The sequence below is a fragment of the Galleria mellonella genome, unplaced genomic scaffold (genome assembly GCF_026898425.1).
Source record: "Galleria mellonella isolate WM207_F2 unplaced genomic scaffold, CSIRO_AGI_GalMel_v1 utg173, whole genome shotgun sequence".
Classification (NCBI taxonomy): domain Eukaryota; kingdom Metazoa; phylum Arthropoda; class Insecta; order Lepidoptera; family Pyralidae; genus Galleria; species Galleria mellonella.
In genome coordinates this window covers 5,786,022-5,809,498 of record NW_026442016.1, presented here as the reverse complement: position 1 = coordinate 5,809,498, position 23,477 = coordinate 5,786,022, and the positions used below count along the sequence as shown (strand labels likewise).

The window sequence follows — 23,477 nt, the reverse complement described above, 5'->3', positions numbered from 1 at the left end:
GAAGTTACATATTTATTATTAGGTATCTAGGTAAATAAATACAAATACTGAGCAAGCTTCTAGATCTGTTGTTTTATTTTCTACTGTGTTCTGAATTATTTTATACAACTTTTTCTTACCTAACCTCTTCCTCCATTATTTTAACTTTTCTTCCTGCCTGACTTCATACAACACTTTGAATTGAAATAGATAAACATTTTGAGCAGATGGTATAAAAATAATTCTTACAAAATTTATTTACTTTAAAGAACATTACAAATTAATGTATTACTTACTAATGTTAGGAAAGTTATAACCGTAAGATTGCCATCCTGAAACTCTCTACAGCAGTGTTTCCCAACCTTTTTGGTACCATGCCCCACTTGAACATTTCTAAAATTCTTATGCCCCCATACATATTATAATTTTTCCCGACAAAGTTTACTTGACGACACTAATCGACCAGTTGATATTTTGGTAAAGTCAAACGAAATTTACAGCATTTTTTTAATTTACTATTTTTTTTTTTTTAATTTGGCACCGATATCTACTCGTAGCATTACATTTAAATGGCTCGGAATAAGGGGGTAAAATCGCTTCGAGTCCATTTTTTAATTGCCCCTCTATCAACTATCAAATTGTCCCTCTATGGGAAACACCGCTCTACAGTGTATTACCTACTTATCTACAGTAATTTAATACGCATCCTCTTAAGCAGGGGTTCCTAAATTTTTAAGATAACGGAACGCCCAACAAACTCCTTTTATTTTATGGAACCCCATATTAAATTATTACAAATCAAAAATAATGTAATTTAAATAAAAACAAAAGCTTATATTATTATAGAAATATTTCAAAAATATAACACTTCATAGTTTCCTTTAACTTTTAATGTGAGGAATGTAATTGTTACACTGTATAAATAATTTCGCAAAACCCTGAAGCCTTTTTCAAGGAACCCCTAGATTCTGCGAAATTAGGAAACGCTGTTCTAAAGAGTTTACAACTGCCCTAAAGGATTTCTTCAAAAGAGATCTAGATCTAAATTAGCACATTTCTTACAGTTGCACATAACCAAAATAAAAATAAACAAGAGTTACAACAAATTATGAATAGCCTAGCTGATTCATTTCGTTGCATCGACCTTCGAATGAACTTGGACAAAACTAATGACCATGTTTTTCTGGAACCGGTTGAAATTAATGGTGTTTCTTTCAAGACTGTACAGAAGTAAGTTTACACAGAACACACGCTCCAACTAGATAAATAGGGAGGGGGGGGGGGGCAGATCAGATCATTTATAATGAGGTATAACAGCCCTATTAACAGCAATAACTCTTCTTTTCTCCTACATTCTTCAAGACTCTGGAACGCGCTTCCTGATGCCATTAAGAGACTACCGACTAAACTGTCTTTAAAAAAAAAACGTTCACGCTCACCTTTTTACTTTATCCGAACAGTAAGTTATTCTCAATTTCGTGTACAATATAGTATATGTCATATATGTATAAGTATATTTGTTATTCATATATATTTATTCCTTTATATATGTAATTTTAGTATGTATGTATATCAATAATTAGTAGTACCGCATTCGAGTATTCTGACACTTCCCTATGGTTGACTGGGAGAGAATGCTTTTAGCATTAAGTCCGCCATGTACACATATTTGTACTAATGAATACATAAATATACCCTCTCATGTCGACCTCCATATGGTTCCATTGGAAACTCTTGTAATTAATTCTTATCAAATTCTTCGCGATGGGCCAACTGACCTTTATCTTCATCTATCATCTATCAGTGTATATCGATAGCGCAGGCGGATTTACCATTTCATTTTCGGCCATTAAAAAAGCTAGGTAAATAAATACAATTTTGAATGAAAAAGTCAGAGAAGAATACAGCTTTTCAAAAACTCCGTCAGGTATCTGTTTCTATCACAAATCTCGAAGACAAAAATCTACAATCAATATTCCCTTATGTAATTGCGTACATGGATACTAACTATACGACTATTATACCAATTGTCAATCGTTCAGTGAGCTAAAGGGAAAAAAGCTGGGTTCTCTGAGGATTTGAATTCACATGCTGAACATAACGAATTTACAAGCTGAAGTAACAATGGACCAGTCATATTTGCTTAAAACAAACCTATGTCTGACATGACTGGGGTGGGCTGATAAGAATAATAATTAAATACAGTGAAAACCTATAATTTTGATTTAATCATGTTTTATTCCTTTCATATACCTAGCCACATATGTGAACTATATATAAATGCTTCATTAATATATATATATATATATATATATATATATATATATATAGGCTACGAGTATAACTTATAACATCAGGTGGGCCGTATGCTTGTTTACCATTTACTTAGTGGTATAAAAATATATGTATAAACAAAAATACAGAAGTTATACTGTTTGCAGACTCCTGTTTTTCAACTACTACTCGTGTCAAAGAACAAAATTATGGTATAATCACAGATATCCATTTATTATAATGTGTCACAGATATAGCTTTTTGATTAATGATTTTGCTGTTATACATTGTAGGTTATACGCATTCGATGTGACGAAATTTTATATTGCAAAACCCGGGTAAGATGCAAAAAAATAATTACTTTATTATACAGTTGTACAGACTTTCTCATTAGATATATAACTATTATAATAAAAATTTTGTTTGTAACTGAACACCTTTACATAGTATTTCTTTGGCTTAGACATCAGTATGTAAAACTGGTCATAGCTGTGCAGTCTTTATGTACACCTTACACTTACTACATTTGAGTTCTCGTTCTCAGATGTAGATAGTATTATCTACTACATAGTATCTACAGTTGCTATGTTACAACTATAATAAAAAAGAAGGCCAAGAGCGTGTCAAACACGCATTATTAGGGTCCCGCGTTGATATCCTGTATATTAGTAAATAAAATTTAATGTTATTTGGATAAGAAAAAAACAACTATTAATCAAAGAATTGATAAATATTTACAGATAATAAAAAATACGACAAGTTATAAAATAAATTACGAAAACAAAAAAGAGCTTTCCTTATAATTACTTTCGGCAGGTAGACCTATTAGCTGGCTGCCATATTTAACTTGATCGCTTCGATTGAAATACTTATATTGCTGTTATAATACATTTAGAAATTATGTATATACTAAATAAAAAAAAATAAAAAAAAGCCATATATACCGCAAACGAAAAAATATTTTGTTTTATTAACTTATGATTGAAAGTGTAAAATATCCAAACACATATGTACCTGTACTGATGAATTAATTACAGTAGGTATATTATAATGTATCAGTTCTAATAATTCTTATTCAGATTTATCATAGGTAAGTAAATATATACATTTCTTACACTTACTGTGCCTAAACTGTATCATACTATATTATCTACTAATAATTAAGTGCTCCAATTTTTTAAATTATTTATTCTTTGAATAATTATTGTATTATTTAGGCACCTACCTTAAAAATAGAAAACAAAAATTCGTAGTTATTTTGGATTTTGCTGTTTCATTAAATTAATATGTACTTACGTGTGTGTCAAAATATATATGTAAGGATACAAGTCATTAGTACACTACTACACCTGCCTACCTCGTGAGGGGCCTGACATAAATATTAATAGATTGTCTTACTTCAATACAGATAATTCTATATTAGAGTAATACAATTATTCAAATCCGAAATAAAAAAAAAATATTATTGACTATTTACCTTTAAGAAATAATAACTTTATTATAAGCTGGTGAGACAGTCTAAAGTTGTTGTTTGCAAATATTATCTGACCACATGGAATTCCCCCATTATTTAAATAAATCGTCTACATCCGCCTTCATTAATACATCTTATTTTCTACGTTATAATAAACTACTGAAATAAGAACTTTTTAAACTTATTTTTAAACAACCTGGAATTAAAACATACTAAGGGCCTATCTGATAGAAAGGAATTATCCACCTACATAAAAAGAATAATCAAGGATATCACAGAATATATGGTGAAGTCACATTCTTTTTTACTAAACTTTTACGCCTCGGTATGAAGATGCCTAAATCACAACCATACAAGAATCATAGAGCATCTTAATTGGCGGCAAAAATATAAATAATTTTTTCATAATGTTTAATCTTCATTTTGTCTATAAACATACAAATAATTATCATCATATCAGCCGTTAACTGTCCACTGCTGAACATAGGCCTCCCCTATTTGAGAGTATAAATATGTATTCTAAATTAATCTCGGATTATACCTAATTACATATTACGTGAGTACTGACAAAACAGACACGCGGTAAATAGTTACTGATTACGCTATGTTTGCTTACAATTGTACCCTAACACGCTAGATACTTCTTATTTAGTGACACTGACATAGTGAGACATTCTAGGTAATTAAATTGCAACTCTACACGTAACATGCTTAAAACTATTCAATAATAAAAGCATTGAGGTTGACCTTGAACCAAAAACGCCATTTGCAGCACTTACCTATATCAGAGTGACGGACAATGCAAATGTTTCAACTGATATTAATGAAGTACTTTTATCGCACATTGTGAAAGTTTGAGCTTAAATTTTAAACACTTATTATTGTGCAAACTTATTAAGCAGAAAAATATATGATCGTAGGTATAGTACTTACATTACAGTGTTCGAGATTTATTTTCAAGAGCGCGTAGTGAGAGACATTAATTAGATATTAAGCAATTACTCATGTTTATAATGTTGTAAGATCAGTTTCCGATTATCCCAATAATTATGATAAACATAATAAGAAGTTATATATACTCGTAAGCATAGGTAAGTAAAAGAATTGGTAACTACATACCAGCTTTTAATAGTCGCTTAAAACTATTGCACTTGTCTATATATAAAGTCAAGCTGCAATTTGAACAGTTATCGGAAGATGCTTTTTCTACTTTATTCTTTTGCCTACAAATTTCATACCCATATATTTGTATTCCTTTTTTTGTTATGGTCAATAATATGTTGTTCCATTCAATTTTTGCTTTATGTTACTGTGTGAGTCGCATAATTCTATAAATAAATACTTTCTTTCTAAAAGATTCCAAAATACATAAACATCAGTTACAAACAGCGTTTTAAAGTTTAATTAGTATTTTTCCTAAAGAAATTTTCTGTCCAAAGCATTTCTAGATATTTGATCCCTTTGGTAGATTTTGTCTTTTCATTTGTACTGGTGCTACATCAATCGATACGAGTATATAGACAAATATGAGTATGATTATAACATGGTAAAATTGATGGGAAAGGGATTGTTAGTAATGAGGATATTATAGCCCCATTACTAGCAATATACTCTATCAGGTTGACCTCCACATGGTTCTCTTTGGAAACCTTCGTGGGTAAGTCTTGTGAAATTTGTCACGATGCGCTAATAAACCTGTTTTCATCCTCATCTATCATTTCTCACTGGTGTCCTGTCAGTGTACTCCGATAACGCAAGAGGTTTAACAATCCGTTATCATCCATTAAAATATGGTAAAAAAAACTCTACTGCATTTCTCTAATTTGAATAATTAAGTACCTAATCTTTTTTAATATTGAATTAAATTCCCACTCCTAGAATTATGAGAATTAGTCCAATAGGAGAACAGTAACATTTGTTTACTATAATTATGTTGGCCAGACAAGGTGGTTCATTTAATCTTGTATATATTTTTTTCTCTTGCAATAATTATATTTGTTGCCTTGCATTATATTGTTGTTCCGTCACCTCTTAGGATTACCTATAAATTGAGAATGATGACATATTGTATTAAATATAATAAGGAATACTTTACTCCATCACCTCACGAATAAATATTAATATTAATACTGTAAGTACATAATTACATTACAAATATATGTATTTATCTTTCAAAAGATACCGTACGTACAATGCGGTTTTAGAGATGTTTTCTCCCACGAACGCTCAGGTTATGGAATGAGCTTTGTGTCAAGATTTTTCCAAGGGACTACAGCATGGTGTTCTTAAATAAAGGGGTAAAAAGGTTTTTTCAGAGTTGGCAACGAGCGTGTAGTGCCTCTGGTATTGCAAGCATTCATAGGCTACGGTAACCGTTTATCATCAGGTGGGTCATATGCTTATTTGCCACTTCGGTGCTATAAAAATAAATATTTATTTCAATTTTTTTTATTTATGATCAAAAAATAATTTTGTTTTCAACTTTGTTCTCACGATAATGTAGTGTTAAACGGTACTAATTGTTGGTGAATGCCATGCATAACAAAACTGCGCGCTCTAATTAGATTGCAATACGAATTGGAAGAACAAAATATCGAAAAATTTACGTGTGACCTACAATTTTAATGTAAACGAACTCGTTATTCCATTTGTTCGTCACGGTCATATCCACCAATTACTTAAAAAACAATATTGTGAATTTCGTATTTTTTGTGCAAAAAAATATTTAAATGCTTTTATCTTTGTTTTAGTGTACCATTCTCAAATTCTATACAAAAGTTCTTAGCCTTAAATTTTTTTTTTTTTATACAACTTAGAATGGCAAACAAGCTGACGGCCCACCTGATGGAAAGTGGTAACCGTCGCCTATAGACATGAGCAGTACCATGGACATAACAGAGTATACTGTTTCGCCCATGATACCCCCCATGCGTTGCCATTCCTGAGGACTCAGGTGTTATTTCTCTGTACCCAGTAAATTCACACTATATCCCACCCTTCAAACCGAAACACAGCCATGCAAACACAACTGCTTCACGGTTGAAACACAAATGGGACAGAGGTACCTAAGCAATCGACTTTTGTACAAAGTCTCCCTCTGGTATGTATATATTGTGTTTCTAGATAGAACTTAATTGTTATTCAAACAAACGAATAAATGGACCTAACTAAAAGACAGTATGCTGATGTCCAATATTAGGTACAAATCAAAAATCATCATTATCATCAATTCAACCATTATCCAATTATCAAAAATAAATATAAGTAATTAATTTAATGTTTCGATGTGTTACTAATTTCATTTAGAGAGTGTTTCTATGTTAATTTAAGCAAAACTTAGTTACGTTTTCATTAAATTCTATCGAAACAGACAAGGTATAAAATTTTCAAACTCTAAGGGAAATGAGTACATATTTAATTATAGAAGCATATCTAACAGCCTACACGAATAACAATTAAAAATGCAGTCTAATGTAACGGTTGTCCACAGGACGTTACGTATATTACGTGGGCACTTGGTTTATAATTAAATAAGATTTTTTTGTTGTAGATAAGAAACTTAGTTTCAGCTTGATTAATTGTCTATTCAATCAAAATTCACTATAAACCGGAAGTTTAACAATATACCTACTTATTCTTGTACTTTAACCATTATAAATGTTGAAAATTAATTGGGTACAATAAATAAATATGTACAGGTGTACTGTATGGAGAGTTTTGACGAATACGCTATATTAATAAAAAAAATAAATCTAAACAACTCCATTTTTAGGAATCCGTACCAATAAGAACAAAGGAATCCTTATGGTGCAACTTTGAAGTTTCTAAAACGAAAAATTTATATTATACGACAATATTATACTGTTTTTGATAAATTATTATATATATCTTTATAAACAAACTTAGTTATGCGGTCTAGTTTTTAATCACAATTATATCATAAATAAGGTATTACGAAATATTATATCAATAATAACTATTAAATGTATAGTATCAGAAATGCAATAAAAGTCATTTTAACTGACTTTAAAAGAAGGGGGTTTTCAATTGTTATTTTTTTTATACTTGTTACTTCATAACTCCGTCACACTAATTTGGAACATTCTTTTTTTATCTAAAAGGGCATGGTTACAGATAGGTCCCCTAGAAATTGTATCAAAATCGGTTCAATAATTTAGTTTTTAAGCCAAAATAACTAGTTTTGCCACAATTAAAGTCGATTTTTTTTGTGCAATACAATCTTATTGTGTCATCTATAGTTATGGGTTCCGTCCCTAGGTGTATGAGTTCAACTCGCACTTGACTGGTTTTTTAAATTGAAAGAGAAAGACAATATTTAAATAACTAAAATAAGTCTGTTAATATTATTATTATTTTTGGAGTTTTTATGAATAATAACATATTGTACTTATTTGCAAAGTTTATTCTAAAAATTTTCATATTTTATTTTAATAATTTTATGGGTATCACAAACCACACAATACACTGTGATGGTGTCGCTCATGCGTTACCATTTCATTATCCACACAATTATCTGAACAACTATTAGCGAGTCTAATCTAATTATATATACCTTATCGTAAGATATTTTTAAATAAGTCTCTTTCTTGCTATAGTTACAATGAATTATCTACTTATTGGTTAAAATAATAAGAAAAAAAAAAAAAAAAAACAAGTGTTTGCACGAATAGTGTTCTCCGAATTTCACGTCACCGAAAAACATTTCGCCAATAAAAACTTTAATGGTCATTAGGATTCCCCAGCGGCCTCTCTGTATCCTGACCACAAATAGAAAAACGGAAACTTAACAATAATTTGTTGCTATTCTAAAACCTTAATAATAATATAAACATAAAGTTTGTTTGTTTGTTTATTACTTCTTAGCGCCTTAACGACTCAACCCATCATCATTAAATACGGAATATATGGACTACTTTTTATATATAACGTACTGGCCACTCAATAATATTTCGGTCACGCGTCTGTCGGACTGTTTGTGTAACTGACAAATTTGGGATTTGTATGAGTTCATTTTAGATTATATAGATAGAACAGCGAGCCTCAAAACGGGTCTACTTTTTACCAGCTAATTGTCGCGTTTTGTTTTATCAGTGTTCTATAGAACACTGATAAAAGTACATAGATAGGAACAGAATTTAATTAATAATTTAGAATTATATAAAAAAAAATATCTCTTTAGTACAAGGTACAAATAGGCTTTGGTACAAGGTTTTTTAAAATAATCTTTTTTAAGTGACAATCACTAGTGACTTTTATGTTACAAATCACCCTAATCACGTACATAAAATATATGATCAGTATATCACATTTAGAGTAATTATGTGTTTATCTAAATCAGTAAGGTCAGTATGTCATGACTTTTGTATAATAATTAAAATTTGCAAGTGAATGAACCGAAGTTATGAATAACAAGTGATTTTATTTCGCAAAAATCCAACGGTTTCAATTGTGATTCAGTCTATAGATAGTGAAGTATATATACTTACGCATAAAGCATATCTTGACGTATTATTTTATTAATAAAATGAGTGTTTATGCATTAAAAATATGTAGAAATTATAAGACAAAATAAATACAGAAGTTATAAAGGAATCACTCATAACTATTTATCACGTAAAATTGTATGAAAAAGTTGACCCGTTTTTCTTGAAGCATTTTTATAGAGACTATCTATATTATCTAAGGCGTTTATATAGACATAATACTGCTAATTTGAATGGAAATAAATGCTACTACAATTAAACAAATCCATACTATACCAAATCAGGTATTAACTGTCCACTACTGAAAATAAACCTCCACCATAAGAGAATGTTGCCAGTAGTTGCCACGCTTCGCAGGCAGCTTGGCAACCGCAGTTAGGTCATGTTTTAAGGCCGCTGCTGCCCATTTCTCGACAATTAAATTTCTTTCCTTCTTCGCCGCCTATTACGACACCCACAGAAAAGAAAGGCGTGGTCCGTTCTATACCGGGACCACATGGCAATAATATCGCTTTATGCTAGGCTTGTAACAGGACTAGTAGCGACTGAAAACCAGTTTATTATAAAACTAGTTTTTACCTGCGACTTCTTCCGTATGACTGGATAATGTTTACTAACTAGAATAAAAAGTAGCCTATATCTTTCTCCATCCCAAATCAAATTTTCATATTGATTGATTAAGAGCCTAAGAGGTAACAAGCAACCAATTTCACTTTCCAATTTTAATATTAACAAGAAAGTAAGGATTCTTCTAAATTTATTTAATGAGTACATTATATATTATGTGTATATTTATTATGCCATAGATATAATTCTATGTCAAATTGATGTCATGTGTACAGGGTTGTTTTAATATAGTATTAATTAGCACCTCTCTGAATCTTAGAACTATTGCAATATTATTAGGGAACAATAAAGAGTTTTCATTCATGTGTTCATTGTTCAATGGTGCTTATGTCCTTACCTTATACTATCAATAAACAATTGAGACAAATATGGTACCTATCTAAACTAGATCAAGGTTTCATTATTATATTAATTTCAGCAATTTCTATAAGAATATTTATACTTAAAACACTTAAATCAGTTTAATGGCTGCAACTTAATATACTTGTAATTTATTAGGTATTTATAGTCATGATTGAGAACACATAGATACTTACATAAGGGTCCGTATATAAAACTAAACAGTTTACCCACATAAAATTTCTGAACTTAAAAGAGATTTCATAAGTTTGACGTTTAAGTTTAAGTTTTACACTATAGTCATGTAATATACTTACATAATCATAGTATTCAAGGCCTGCGCAAATGATGGGTGATTAGTGCAAGTGTTTATAACAATTACATGTTACAAAAAATTCAGGCATTTGTAGTATGCATTTGTCAAGACCAATTTAGAAAAGTACGTTTCTTAATATATACTTTTAATAAAATTTCCTAATTTGATCTGATTGAGAATAGAATTCAGCACTTAAATTAGGCAACATACCTTCTAATAGTTCTGGACAAGAGCAGCGCGATATATTCATTCCTGTTTTGCCAATAAACAACTATGCTTCAGATTGTTTTTTTATTTAAAATTAGAAACATGGCAATTGACTAAACATGTATGCAAGGGGGGAAAGGGATTGTTAGTAATGAAGTTTGACAGCACCATTGCTAGCAATATACCCTATTAGGTCGACCTCCACGTGGTTCCCCCTGGAAACCATCGTGAACAATTCTTGTTGAATTCGTCACGATGGGCTAACTGACCTGCTTCGTCTTCACCTATCATTCTTCACTGTTGCCCCGCCGGTGTAAACCGATAGCGCGGGTGGGGTTACCGACTACATTATCACCCACAAAAAAAAAATTATGCAAGTATCACGATATAAACAGTACTATTTACGTCTATAAGCGATGGTAATCAGATGGACTAAACGCTTATTTGCCTACCCAAGTCTAAAAATAAAAGTAGTTCCTATTATTTCTGAGGAAAAGATACTAAACATTTAAAAGGGTCTAGTTTTATAAAGTTTTGAAACAATGGTCAATTATTAATGATTTAATGTTTTGCGTGACTAGATAGATGGCTCTGTAATCGGCACGATAGCAACAAATAAATAAATTTTCGTTGAGTGCGCATGTTTCTCGTCTCCTAAGACTAAGTAGGTATGTGTATATTCATAAGGGCTTTCTTACGAAAAATAAATCATAATATTGGCGCTCTCAAATAAATACACAAATAATAATTTATTGGTGGTTACTCTGTTTGATTCATAGATTCTTTTCTTTACTGTTCTAATAAAAATTATAATATTTTATATATTTATTATGATTTATTATGTATGATGTATGTATTTATTACGTATATATTTATTTATTTATTATGTTTGTATATGTTTTATTAGTGTAATTATATGTTTATATATAGCATTACTTTATATTTTCTTAATTCATGAGTGTAACGCTTACCTGTTTCTCTGTTTGCCCAATGGTTCACTGGTAGAGAACACCATTGGATGTTAAGTCCACCAAATGTATTTTATCACACTCCACATTTATACTGTACATTAAAATTAAAAAATAAACAAAAAACTCATGCATTATACAGTTGAGTTTGTATATGTAATGTAACTTATGTATATACTAAAACTTTTAAAATCTTTTTACTCATTTATTAGTGTAAATGTTTCCTCATAAGTTTATGATGTAAATCGGCCAATTGTGATATCAATATTAAAGTATAAAGATGAATTTGGTGAAACAAGGTTAATAAAATACAAAAGCTTTTCAAGAGATAAGTACCTTTTACATAATACCAAATTAACGTTAAAGTTCCTAAATCCAGAATAAAACGATATTCCTCTTAGCAGGCTGAAATCAATTTCGATCATCTATGGCGACCCAGAATATCTTGTACTTACACTAAATTATAGTCTTTAGAAATGAAATATTGAATTTAATATGCCCTCAATAATATAAAAAAAATTACCGGAGATTACGTGACTAGTTACAAATAACGTGTCTATTGTTAAATAATCTATACATTTCTATCCGTATACGTATGTTGATAATTGTCGCAATTTTTATTTAATTTAATATCCTAAAGAATAATGGTAAAGAATGAATTTAATTCAATAATGTATCATGTTTCGTGACTCATTTGGTTCTTGACCGAAGCGAAGGCCGAAAACTCTATCTACTTTGTGCACGATTACATAGGGTACTTGCATCGAATCTGAGGTCAACACGCGCTTACAGCCCACATCGAAATATTACAGAAAATTATTTTTTTTTTTCTAAATAAAATACTTAAACATATTAATTACATAATTGATGAAGAAAGGAGGGTAATGATGTTAGTATACTGGTTGACACTAAACAGGCTTGTCTTAGAATATGTGTTGTACCTACTTGGAATAAGTACCTATCACGTACATATAAACCGTCAAACGCTTATTAAACATTTGAATTTTTATCTTATTTGAATCTCTCTAACTACACTGGGTTGGCTGGAAGAGATGTCTTTCAGAGATAAGTCCTCCCTTGCTAACAAGTTGTTAAACTAATCGTCGCATGTATTGTTTAAGTGCAATAAAGAATATATAAAGTGCATAATAAAAGACAAATAAACTCTTATTTAAATAAATTTAATCACAAACAAGTACATTTTATTAATCAGTTATTTATAATTCTACTTCTTTAATTAGTTATGTTATTATTTGTTGTGTACAACACGCAAGTAACTTATTCTTTTAAAATACACATGTTTTATTAAATACAATGACTTCGCGTCATTATTAGTGCATTAATATAACATTTACGAATAAGTAAAATAGCGAATACTTTAATATCTATAAACATTTTGAAAAGAAAAAAAAATAGAAAAAGAATTTTCCTATTAATATGATTAATTTATAATAATTTATAATATATGATTAATTATAATTAATTTCCTCTGAGTACCATAAATTAGTAATAAATGTATACCCATCACGTCTACAACGAAGTGTGTAAGTAGTAAGTTCACCAACCAGGGGTAAGGGTGGGGGAAGGGATTGTTAGTAATGGGGTCAAATAGCCCCATTACTAACAATATACTTCTTTATAAAAAAAGCACATATATATTCATAGATTTATTATTAATGAAACAAATATATACGGCAACTGTATGTATACTTATGTATTATGAGAAAAGAAGACTTTTTTAATGGATGAAGATAAATAGTAACCCCGCCCGCGCCATCGACATATACTGGCACCAGTTAAAGAATACAGATGCGGAAGAAAACAGGCCCGTTAGCTCATCGTGATGAATTCAATTAGAATCAACCATGATGACTTCCAGGGGAAACCGCATGCATCTTCTTCACTGGTTTCTCGTCGGTGTATGCCGATAGCGCGGGCGGGGTTACCATTCCATTTTCATCTATTAAAAAAAAGATACTATGATTGAATAATTCATGTATGAATGCTGGTACGTGCTGGTGTCTGCAACATCGGTAGGGAGGTCAATTCGATATAAATAAGCTTGAATTTTCGACTTTATTTTAGAAAAGTTATAAAAAAAAATACAATTGTATATGATAGAACCGTTGGCTGGTCCGATCCAACTTTTTAAAGTCACTCCATTACGTAAAAGAGAAAAATTTAGTTTTTAAAGTAAATGGACCAATCCTAGTGTATTTCCGATGTTGCTATCGCTTCATACTTTACGTGACAAATGCCTAAACCATGCGTGATCACATTATTTTTTTACAATTTTGAGTAAAAAATTTATTAATCGCAAAATTTGAGAAAAAAATGAAATGTGTTTGGAGAAATTTTTATATTTGAGTATTTATATTTTGAAAATTTAAGATAATAGTTTTAATACTTATAAACTATACAGATACACAATTACAGTAAAATATAATATATATGACTGAAAGAAACATGACGAAAAAAGAAGCAGAGGAAAAAGTAGAAATAGAAGAAATCCTTATTTTCATCGTTTATGTTACGGCACATAGCAAAACATAGTAAACAACGATACAATTTTGTAAAAGGGTAAAAATCTTGAAAATCTTATCGATTTGAAAAAAAATATTTGGCATTTAGGTAAAAACCAAAAATCGCGGTGTGCAAATCCGGTTGATTTTTTTATTCGAATAATTAGTAATTACTAATGTTATATTTCCAATAATAAATTAATAATGTACTAATAACCGCATTCAAATGATTTTACTAATTAGTAATAAATCAGAATAACAAAGAGAAAAAGAAAGACCTGAGTTGAGAAAGACCTACAAAGAAAAAACAAAGTCCTTTCTCTATATCTACTACTACCAAGTCTGTTTTGTAGTAGTCAAATGATTTGAAAATCATTCGAATATTCCGAATGAATTGCTTAGTCGAATTATTAGTTTTCCGATTTTTATATCGAACATCGCTACTGTCAGTTGTATTCGTATCTCTCTTTCTTTTATTTATCAATAATCAATTTTTATAATTTTATTATTGTTGACAATGTATGTTTATTAAAATTGGTTAATAATACAATATATCCAAATCTGCATATTGTGCTAAATATATAACCATAAAGTACAATTTTTTGTCCAGTTTCATTTAACTGAATAGTTATTAGTTTATTAAAACAATAATACAATGGTCGACGTCTTGAAAGTATTGATTAATGCATCAGAAAAAGCAGCGTGCATTGCTCGTTCTTGTTGTAATGGAGCATCAGATGAAGTACTTTTAGTAGCTGAAAAAGGCGAAGGAGAAGCAAACGCCCGCTTTGATAAGGATTTTAAAACCATTGCCGATGTTTTAGCACAAGAATCTGCTAAAAGTGAAATAGGCGTACACAGCCCTAAACTAGCACAAAATACGAGAGGTGAAGAATGTTCTGAAATTGGAGGAATATATATTAAACTCCAAGAGACCTCTGAAAAAACAGCTGAATTGCTGAGCTCACTGGTCACTCCAAGTGTAGCTAAACGAATGTCTGAAGCAGCTCACACTCCTGTAACTCTTTCTCTTGACTTACCAAAGAATCTAGAACCAATTGATGTTAACGATTTAGGAGTTTGGATTGATCCTATTGGTAATATCTTTATTTCTAGTCTTAAATTTCATATGTAACAGTGAAATTATTAATTAAATTTTTGTTCTATTTAGATGCAACTGGAGAATTTATATCTGGAGTTCGTGGACAAGCAAATGCAGGCTGTGGTTTGCCTTGTGTAACGGTTCTCATTGGCGCTTACCTTATATCAACAGGAGAACCAGTGATGGGAGTTATTAACCAACCATTCTATAACAAGTAAGTGTTTTTGTTTATTTTTGTTTTATTGTAATACTTAGCTTTTTTGGATTTTTTTAATGCAACTTAGTAAACAAACTGAAAACTTAACTTTTATAATGGCAAATAAGCTGAAAGCCCACCTGTTGAAAAATGGTAACCATTATCTTGACAGATATAACTAGACATAAACAACACCATGGGCATTACAGGATACACTGAAATATCCATGATACCCCTTATGCATCACCATTCCTGAGGGCTATGATGTTATGCCTCTGTATCCTGTAATTTTATTGCCCTATCCCAGGTAAAATATAACAGGACAAATTGTTTTACTTAACTATATTATATTAGAAAATTCACATTTTACATTGAATAATTACAATAGTTAATAGTTGGCAATGGTAACTGCATACCATCAAGTGGACCAAATGCTTGTTTGCCACCTCCGTGGTATAAAAAAATATTTAATTTCAGTGGAAAAGGTCGGATAATATGGGGTGTAAACTATGCCAGTACTAAAGAATGGGGCACAACAGAAACAAAATCTGTGGCTCACAGTAACATTGTACTTATGAGCAGTGCTGAAAATTTAGATGTTGTTAATAAATTAAAGAAAGCAGATTTGGAAGTGAAGTCTGTTCCTGGTGCAGGTCATAAGCTTCTTAAAGTTGCTCTTGGTAAGAGACTAATCATTAATGTTTTTATAAATTTTAATTGGCTAATAGTAGTTCAAAGTCAGAATTTTATTAACAGATTCATGGACACTCAACATTTATTATCATGATAAGACTAATCCCTAAATATGTGTAAGTCTTTAAAAACCAAATAGTCAATTAGAATTGTTTTGTTAAATAGAATAAATTAGAATTGTGGAATGATACAATATAATTCTTATTGACTAACTAGTGATATAGACTTTTGCAAAATATCACCTACTTAAGTAAAATCTTTAAAAACACATGCCAAGAAGCTGAATTATGATTTAAAAAAATTTAACATAATCTGAAAATATAAAAAATGATGCCAAGTGACTTACTGACTGACCTATATATCAATGCACAGCTTAAAAAGTGCTGAATTTAGAATCTTAAAATTTTGCAAATTCTTTATATAGGCAAGATGTGTTTTCAAACCCCCTAGATTGCTGGCTAGAAAGCTAGTGAGATTATAATATAATGTATGAAATTAATTCTTACATTCGAACTAAATTTAAAGAATGAAAAATTAATTATTTTAACTGTAATATTTCTTAGTATTTAAGCTATTAAATACATATTATTTCTACTTTCTAGGAGAGGCAGGGATATATATTGTTTCTAAAGGAACAACATTTCGTTGGGATACATGTGCACCACATTCTATACTACGAGCTATGGGTGGTGACATAGTGTCTTTCAATACACACACTCCAATAACATACAATGATCCTGAGGATGTAGAAACACAACAATATTGCAATTTTGGTGGAATAATTGCATATTCTGATCCAAAAGTATTTGAAAATATTAAAAGTATTTTAGTTTGAAATACTTTTAATAGAAATAATTAATTTGCTAAACCACTGAAAGTGAAACCTTGTCTTTTAGTACCTGATTGTTGCATTAGAAATGCAATATATTGATATTGTGATAGTGATGTTAGTTTTCTTTTTGATCTCAATTGAATTAATAATATTAATTAGGTTAATAGTATTGATATTTTCTTGGTATTACAATTAATGTGTGATTTGTATATTATTCAATGTATTTATCTTGTCAAGATATATGTATACAGTAAAACATAATCTAATTTTACTTTACTTTTAATACAAAATAATATTTTAACACTAATCAGAAGAATCTGAACTTCTGCTTTTCTTTTTTTTCTTCTTTTTGCTTTTTTTATCCTTTTTTCTCTTTTCCTTGTTTTCTCTCTCCTAAAACATATTGTTTAACTTTTATTATATTATTGCTAAATGCATAAGCAATAATGGTAATAAACAAAAACAACTGACAAATCAGAAAATGCATTAATGAAATGGAAAAAATCACCACCTTTTTAATTGCAGATAATAGTGTTTCAGTTTTTACTGGAATATTTGGTGCACATCCCTCTGTTCTAATAGTTGCAGTTAGTTCATCAATTTTACTCATATCAGCGTTTGGTGCTCTGTATTGTTCACAGTGATCAACACGGATTGTTCGACCCAAAATCTAAAAATTAAAAGCACTTTTTTTACTTACACACACATATATATAATAACCTATTACCTACAATACAATAATAACAGAATAATGAAATAAATTTTATTGAAAGAAATATCATTTCCAATGAACAAAGTTATTAATATATTACCTTAATTCCATTCAAATTATCAACAGCTAGAATGGTTGAGCGTTGATCTTCATAACATATAAAGGAAAATCCTCTGGACTTTCCTGTTGCTTTATCTCGAACTAAATTTATGTTTACTATTTCTCCATATCTGAAAAACATTGTTGATTAGAGTATTTACTGTTGTCCAAGTTATTAAAAAGTATGTTTTTATTAAAAAAAAAAACACCTCTAGTATCCATAGCATACATTGGTATTGATTTCTTGTTCAAGCTTTCTTTTTACATTTTACAGTAATTATGTTGCAAAAATTTATAATTTTATATTGCCCCTATAAAAGTAAAACTTTTTTGTTATTAAAAACCTGTATACCACCTGTAGTCATTCTTAAAAAAATTACCTATCAAATGCAAAGTCTTTTTAACTCCGACTGATAGTTTCAGAGTAGTTTAGCTTTTGGTTTGTTACATTATTATAGATAAAATATAAATATCATGTGCCTGAAACTTACTGGGAAAATACACAAATAATATCTCCTTCTGTTAGATCATATGGCAAACCTCCTATAAATATCCAAGCACTATCTTTATATTGATCATGCCAAGAACTTTTAGAATTTCCTGATAATTCACGTTCGCTTAACTTTATAACATTTTTCACATTTCTGTAAAAAGAAATAAAATTACACATTATTAATTAAAAAAAAAGGTATGATATTATAAAATGATAAAATAACCTTACGTCATAGGATTCATTTTAAAATTTAACAAATAATCACAATCTATTAATAATTTATTACTAGAAAAAAAAAGGAATTATAAACATTAAAACTAAAAACTAAGCAAATTAGGCATACAATTAAGGTAAAAGAGATAACACTTCATACAAGTCACATAAAAGGACTGGGTCAGGAATATCCTACCAATCTACACAAAATTCTCCTTTTCTCGTTATGTTGGCAAGACTAATGTTCAAAATCAATAAAATTTATGTAAAATTGCACATTTTAATGAACATTGTTTTAGCATAAATAAAAAAATATATATCTATTATACAATATTACTTTTAGAACTCCATTTCGTAATATTATTGCTAGCAAACAATTTTTCAACACTTCCCCTAATATCTGAACAATTTCTAGAGTAGACCGCATAATAAAGTCAATATTTGCTAGTACAAAAAAAAAATTTAATACAAACTTAAAACTGTTCCATGAATAGTTTAGATGGCAGCCATTTGCATCACATTTGACAGTATTTTTATTAGTTGGCATTATGGTGATTTCATCATTTAACTAAACGTTTGCATGATGTTTTCTGACCAAATCCATACATTAAAAAAGGTGGCATAATAGTTACGCAAGACTGCATACACTGAAAGACAATTAATCGAATAATAATTACAATAATTAATTTTATTCGACTAAAAAACCATTTGTAATATAAGTGTATATAAATGATATAGTAGTAAAAAACTTAGTAAAAATAATAAAAATTAGATTATAATGATGCTTGTTTCGTTTTTTTTTTTGTAATCAGATTGAAATTCATATGAAAATAGAAACTCAAAAACAATCAGTTTTAGAGAAATCAATTTTCACCTTAATTTTTTTGTGATCAATCTTTTTTGAAGGACACGCCAACCGTAGAACAAATTACTAAAAATTAACAAATTAGAGATGACGAGTAAGGTAGACTGAATAATCGTACTAATCTACTCAGTAATTCAGTATTCAAAATATGATGTACTTATCAAGTTCGGAGCACTTATAATATTTAAATTATTATCACGTGTTTATCATATATTGTTAGCTTACATTCCTATCAGAAACAATGATTATAACTTATTCAAATATTAGATATTTGTATCAAAAATAATGTTTAAAGCTTAATCCAAAAATTGAATACATGATCTTTAAATATAAGTGTCGAATACATATGGCATTTGAACACTACTTGTGTGTTTATCATGAGTGTTTCTATATTAGCATTTTAATAATATTTTTCCCTTTGATTAATTCGGTTTCCAAAAAGTCCTACTCGACGAATCACTAATTTTATGATTCTAGATATAAATTCTTTTAAACCCGAAACAAAGATACTAAAAATTTTACCTTACAGGCACAAAGTAAGTAATCACTACGTTATAGTCGCATGTCTTTAATTTATGAACAGAAGAATCAGTACGTTGATGTGCTAGTATATAATCTGTGGTAGTACGTCAAAGATATTTTAGTCTTTCTAATCTGTGGATATTTCGTACTTATATTTCATAAAGTGAATTGTTTGCAAACAAATATAAAGTATATTAAATACACTATAAAATTTTACAAACTTACCATTTTACGTTTCGTGATTTCAATATGGCTACTCCTACACCCGATACTCCGGAAAATTACGATCAAGTTAGTCTTTCTTTATAATTAATTTATTTATTTATTCTTTAGGATATGAACGTGTACAAGGCTGCCTTAATGCTTTTAGCGTTAAGTTCGCCTTTTTAATCTTCTATTTTTAAATGAGTAAATAACTCTTTGTATTAATTGTTAGATCATACAGTGTCCTGGTGACAATTGACGATGAAATGAACTGTCTCATCCTAAAATATTGGGTGAGACAGGCTTAATGCAAGACCGTCATGACCAATTACTAACATAGGTTAAGTAAATTATTATTAACAAAATGGACCTTATGTTATCTAAATAAATATATTTTTTAATAAATCTCAAATATTATTTTTTAGTTCGATGAAGAAGAATCAGAACAACAGCTTGGTGCAACTGCTTCTGGACGTAAACGTTTATTTAGTAAAGAGCTTCGATGTATGATGTATGGCTTTGGAGATGATCAAAATCCTTATACAGAAAGTGTCGACTTTTTAGAAGATCTAGTTATGGAATTTATTACAGAAACAACACACAGGCAAGTCATATTTATCCTATTGCCAACTAACATAAATGTGAAAATTTGTTTAGATGTTTGTTAATCAATCATGCTTAAACAGCTTAACAGGTTTGAAAAAAATGTAACCACATATAAATCGGGTAGGTTTTTTTAATGTTTGAAAATGGAATGATAACTCCGTTTATGTTTTTGGTATACACTGGTGGGGCACCAGTGGAAGATGATAGGTGAGAATTAATGCAGATCAGTTGGCTCACCATGATGAATTCAACAAAAATTAACTATTATGGTTTCCAGGGGGAGCTGAGGGTCAATCTGAGAGGGTATATTGCTAGTGAGTGTTATTAGACCTAATTACTAACAATCCCCTTCCCTCATATGCAAGTAGGTTATATTGCAACTTCATATAGTATATAAACTAATGCATACTGGCAAAGCAGTGACCGCTACTAGCAGTTCTTGCAGGAAACTGTTAGTTTTAGTATAAAGTATTGCTCTCCATTGCTTATAACTCTGCCTTTCCTCCTCTATTAAAAATGTATAATACATATATTTGTATTACATTTGTAAATTCATGTATTATACATTTTTAATACATGTAGACACTTGTATATTATTCACATCAAGTCATAAAACATATAAAATAATATTTTTTAGTTTATACATAAATCCTTCTTACCAAAATATTTTATTAAATGTCCATTCAGGTATCTTTGATAATAAATAAGTGGTATAATGGAAAAAGCTAATATAATGATTCCTAGGAATTTATGTATCTGTAAAAACATGAATACCATTATAACATTGTCAGTAAATTGATATTTTCATCTTTCTATAGGGCTATGGAAGTTGGTAGAACAGGTCGAGTGCAAGTAGAAGACATAATATTTTTAGTTCGAAAAGACCCACGAAAATATGCCCGTGTGAAAGATCTACTTACAATGAATGAGGAACTGAAGAAAGCCAGAAAAGCTTTTGATGAAGTTAAATATGTTGGTAAGTAAGTCAAGAATATAAATATAATGGTTTATATAAACAATATTTCTGTAATATTACTAAAGAATTTTAATTAAGATTATATTCATATTAAGAAACAGTTATGAATTGAGCTTCCACATTAATGCTGTTTCATGATTTTTTGTGTACTATTTTTCATTAATAAAAATAATTTTATGAAATTATAGAAGATCAACAATAACAATCGTGGCGAACAACCGACGCTATGCTACTAAGACTGATGCAAGTAACACAATTTAATATAGACACATTGCTTCTGTGTTTGCACATTACACTAATGTGTATTAACTTGATTATTAAATGTAACTTGATATAACTAACAATTGAATGTGGTATAACTGAATGTATGCATCTCAAAGGGAAATGTCTGTTATTATAAACTATAACTAATCATTAATAATCTCATTATATTACTTACAGTATATAGAAGTATATGAAAAAATATTAGGAATTAAAAAAATCCTTATATATTTATTCTTAACAACTGATGTTTCCCATTTTGCTTGTAATAAAAAGTAATAAAAAGTTTGTTATGTAAGCTAGACTGTTTTGTTCTAACATTAACTGCAATATTTTTTTTTGTAATAAATAATATAACTCTTTATACATATAATTAAAATCCTTTTATATTATAATTAGCTCCTTAATTTTATCTTAATAGTATCTACCGTTATTATGTCTTGTCTGAACATAACAACTTATTATTTCATGGCATTTGAAAAATATATAGTTGCATTTAAACAACACTTATTACCCTTCTATATAAACCTAAATTTATATTGACTGTTAACTTTAATTTTATGATACAACTAAAATAATGATCCTTTTTAACTAATTGTTATTAATATACTGGATTCACGGAAACAGTTCTTATAAAACAACTTAAAAATTTTGGAAAATTCTCGAAGGTACTTTGATTTTTAATAATATAGGATAAATTACATAAAATTAATGTTCTACAAGTTGTTTAGTAAATACTGTTTATTCCACTCATCAAAGTAGTGATTATTGGGTTATTTTGTAAACCGTAATTCTGTATTAGGTGGTATACTGATTTAAAAAAATAGTATATTATTGTGTTCAAATGTGTAACAAATTATTATTTTTGCAGAATGAAGACAAACCAAATATATGTAAATGGAAAGGAAAAGTACAGAATATATATATTACTATTGAAATCTATTCAAGGAATATACTGATCTTAATACAAGATTATATATAAATGCGAAAATAACAGCTGATAAAGGTTAAGCCGTGGCTATTATATATGATACTACTGCATATTCAAAAACAAATTGATGCTAAAAATCATGTCTACATCTTGAACCATTCTTCTTTATTCTTGTCTAATGTATTATTAATCAAATCATAATTCTCTTCTGTAAATATCTCTAAAATATACACATTCACTTTAATAAAACAATTGATGATTAATATTGTTTTATTTTGTTCTTGTCATTAGTAATTCAAACCAATACTAAACAAACCAAATATCCGTTTTCACGCCAATTGTTAATAACGAGAACAGATAGCCCTATTGCAAGCAACACTAGCCTTGGAAACCATTATGGTTAATTCCTGGTAAATTCGTTACCATGAGCCGACTGATCTTGATGAGTATGAAGCAAACGACTAGTTAACGATAGGATATATTACGAACAATGAAGACATTAGATCCCAATCACTGACATCCCCTTCTTCGACTGTACTAATTAAAATATAGCCAGCTAGCC

At 29.4% G+C, this 23,477-nt stretch overlaps 3 protein-coding genes across 6 annotated transcripts; 2 read left to right on the top strand and 1 right to left on the bottom strand.

The window, feature by feature from the left end:
• The first annotated feature begins 14,675 nt into the window (after positions 1 to 14,675).
• Positions 14,676 to 17,263, top strand: LOC113515399 (inositol polyphosphate 1-phosphatase). Its single transcript, XM_026899588.3, has 4 exons — positions 14,676 to 15,307; positions 15,382 to 15,526; positions 15,986 to 16,188; positions 16,804 to 17,263. The coding sequence occupies exons 1-4, from the start codon at positions 14,866 to 14,868 to the stop codon at positions 17,034 to 17,036; spliced, it is 1,023 nt and encodes a 340-aa protein (XP_026755389.2). The 5' UTR covers positions 14,676 to 14,865; the 3' UTR covers positions 17,037 to 17,263.
• A 33-nt stretch (positions 17,264 to 17,296) lies between these two features.
• LOC113515400 (RNA-binding motif protein, X-linked 2) lies at positions 17,297 to 18,714 on the bottom strand. The gene is made up of 5 exons (XM_026899589.3): positions 18,566 to 18,714; positions 18,336 to 18,488; positions 17,846 to 17,975; positions 17,545 to 17,703; positions 17,297 to 17,426 (listed from the first exon to the last, which is right to left on the bottom strand). Exons 1-5 carry the CDS (start codon positions 18,577 to 18,579, stop codon positions 17,337 to 17,339), a joined length of 546 nt encoding a protein of 181 aa, XP_026755390.2. The 5' UTR covers positions 18,580 to 18,714; the 3' UTR covers positions 17,297 to 17,336.
• A 1,343-nt stretch (positions 18,715 to 20,057) lies between these two features.
• Positions 20,058 to 23,178, top strand: LOC113515517 (transcription initiation factor TFIID subunit 13). 4 transcript variants are annotated; one of them, XM_026899758.3, is made up of 5 exons: positions 20,058 to 20,228; positions 20,567 to 20,745; positions 21,566 to 21,723; positions 21,912 to 21,966; positions 22,856 to 23,178. In XM_026899758.3, exons 1-4 carry the CDS (start codon positions 20,187 to 20,189, stop codon positions 21,923 to 21,925), a joined length of 393 nt encoding a protein of 130 aa, XP_026755559.1. In that variant the 5' UTR covers positions 20,058 to 20,186; the 3' UTR covers positions 21,926 to 21,966; positions 22,856 to 23,178. The 4 variants fall into 4 exon arrangements, with proteins under 4 accessions (XP_026755559.1, XP_052749284.1, XP_026755562.1 ...); XM_052893324.1 differs by having other exon boundaries at positions 21,912 to 21,970; XM_026899761.3 differs by lacking the exon at positions 21,912 to 21,966.
• The last annotated feature ends 299 nt before the right edge of the window (positions 23,179 to 23,477 follow it).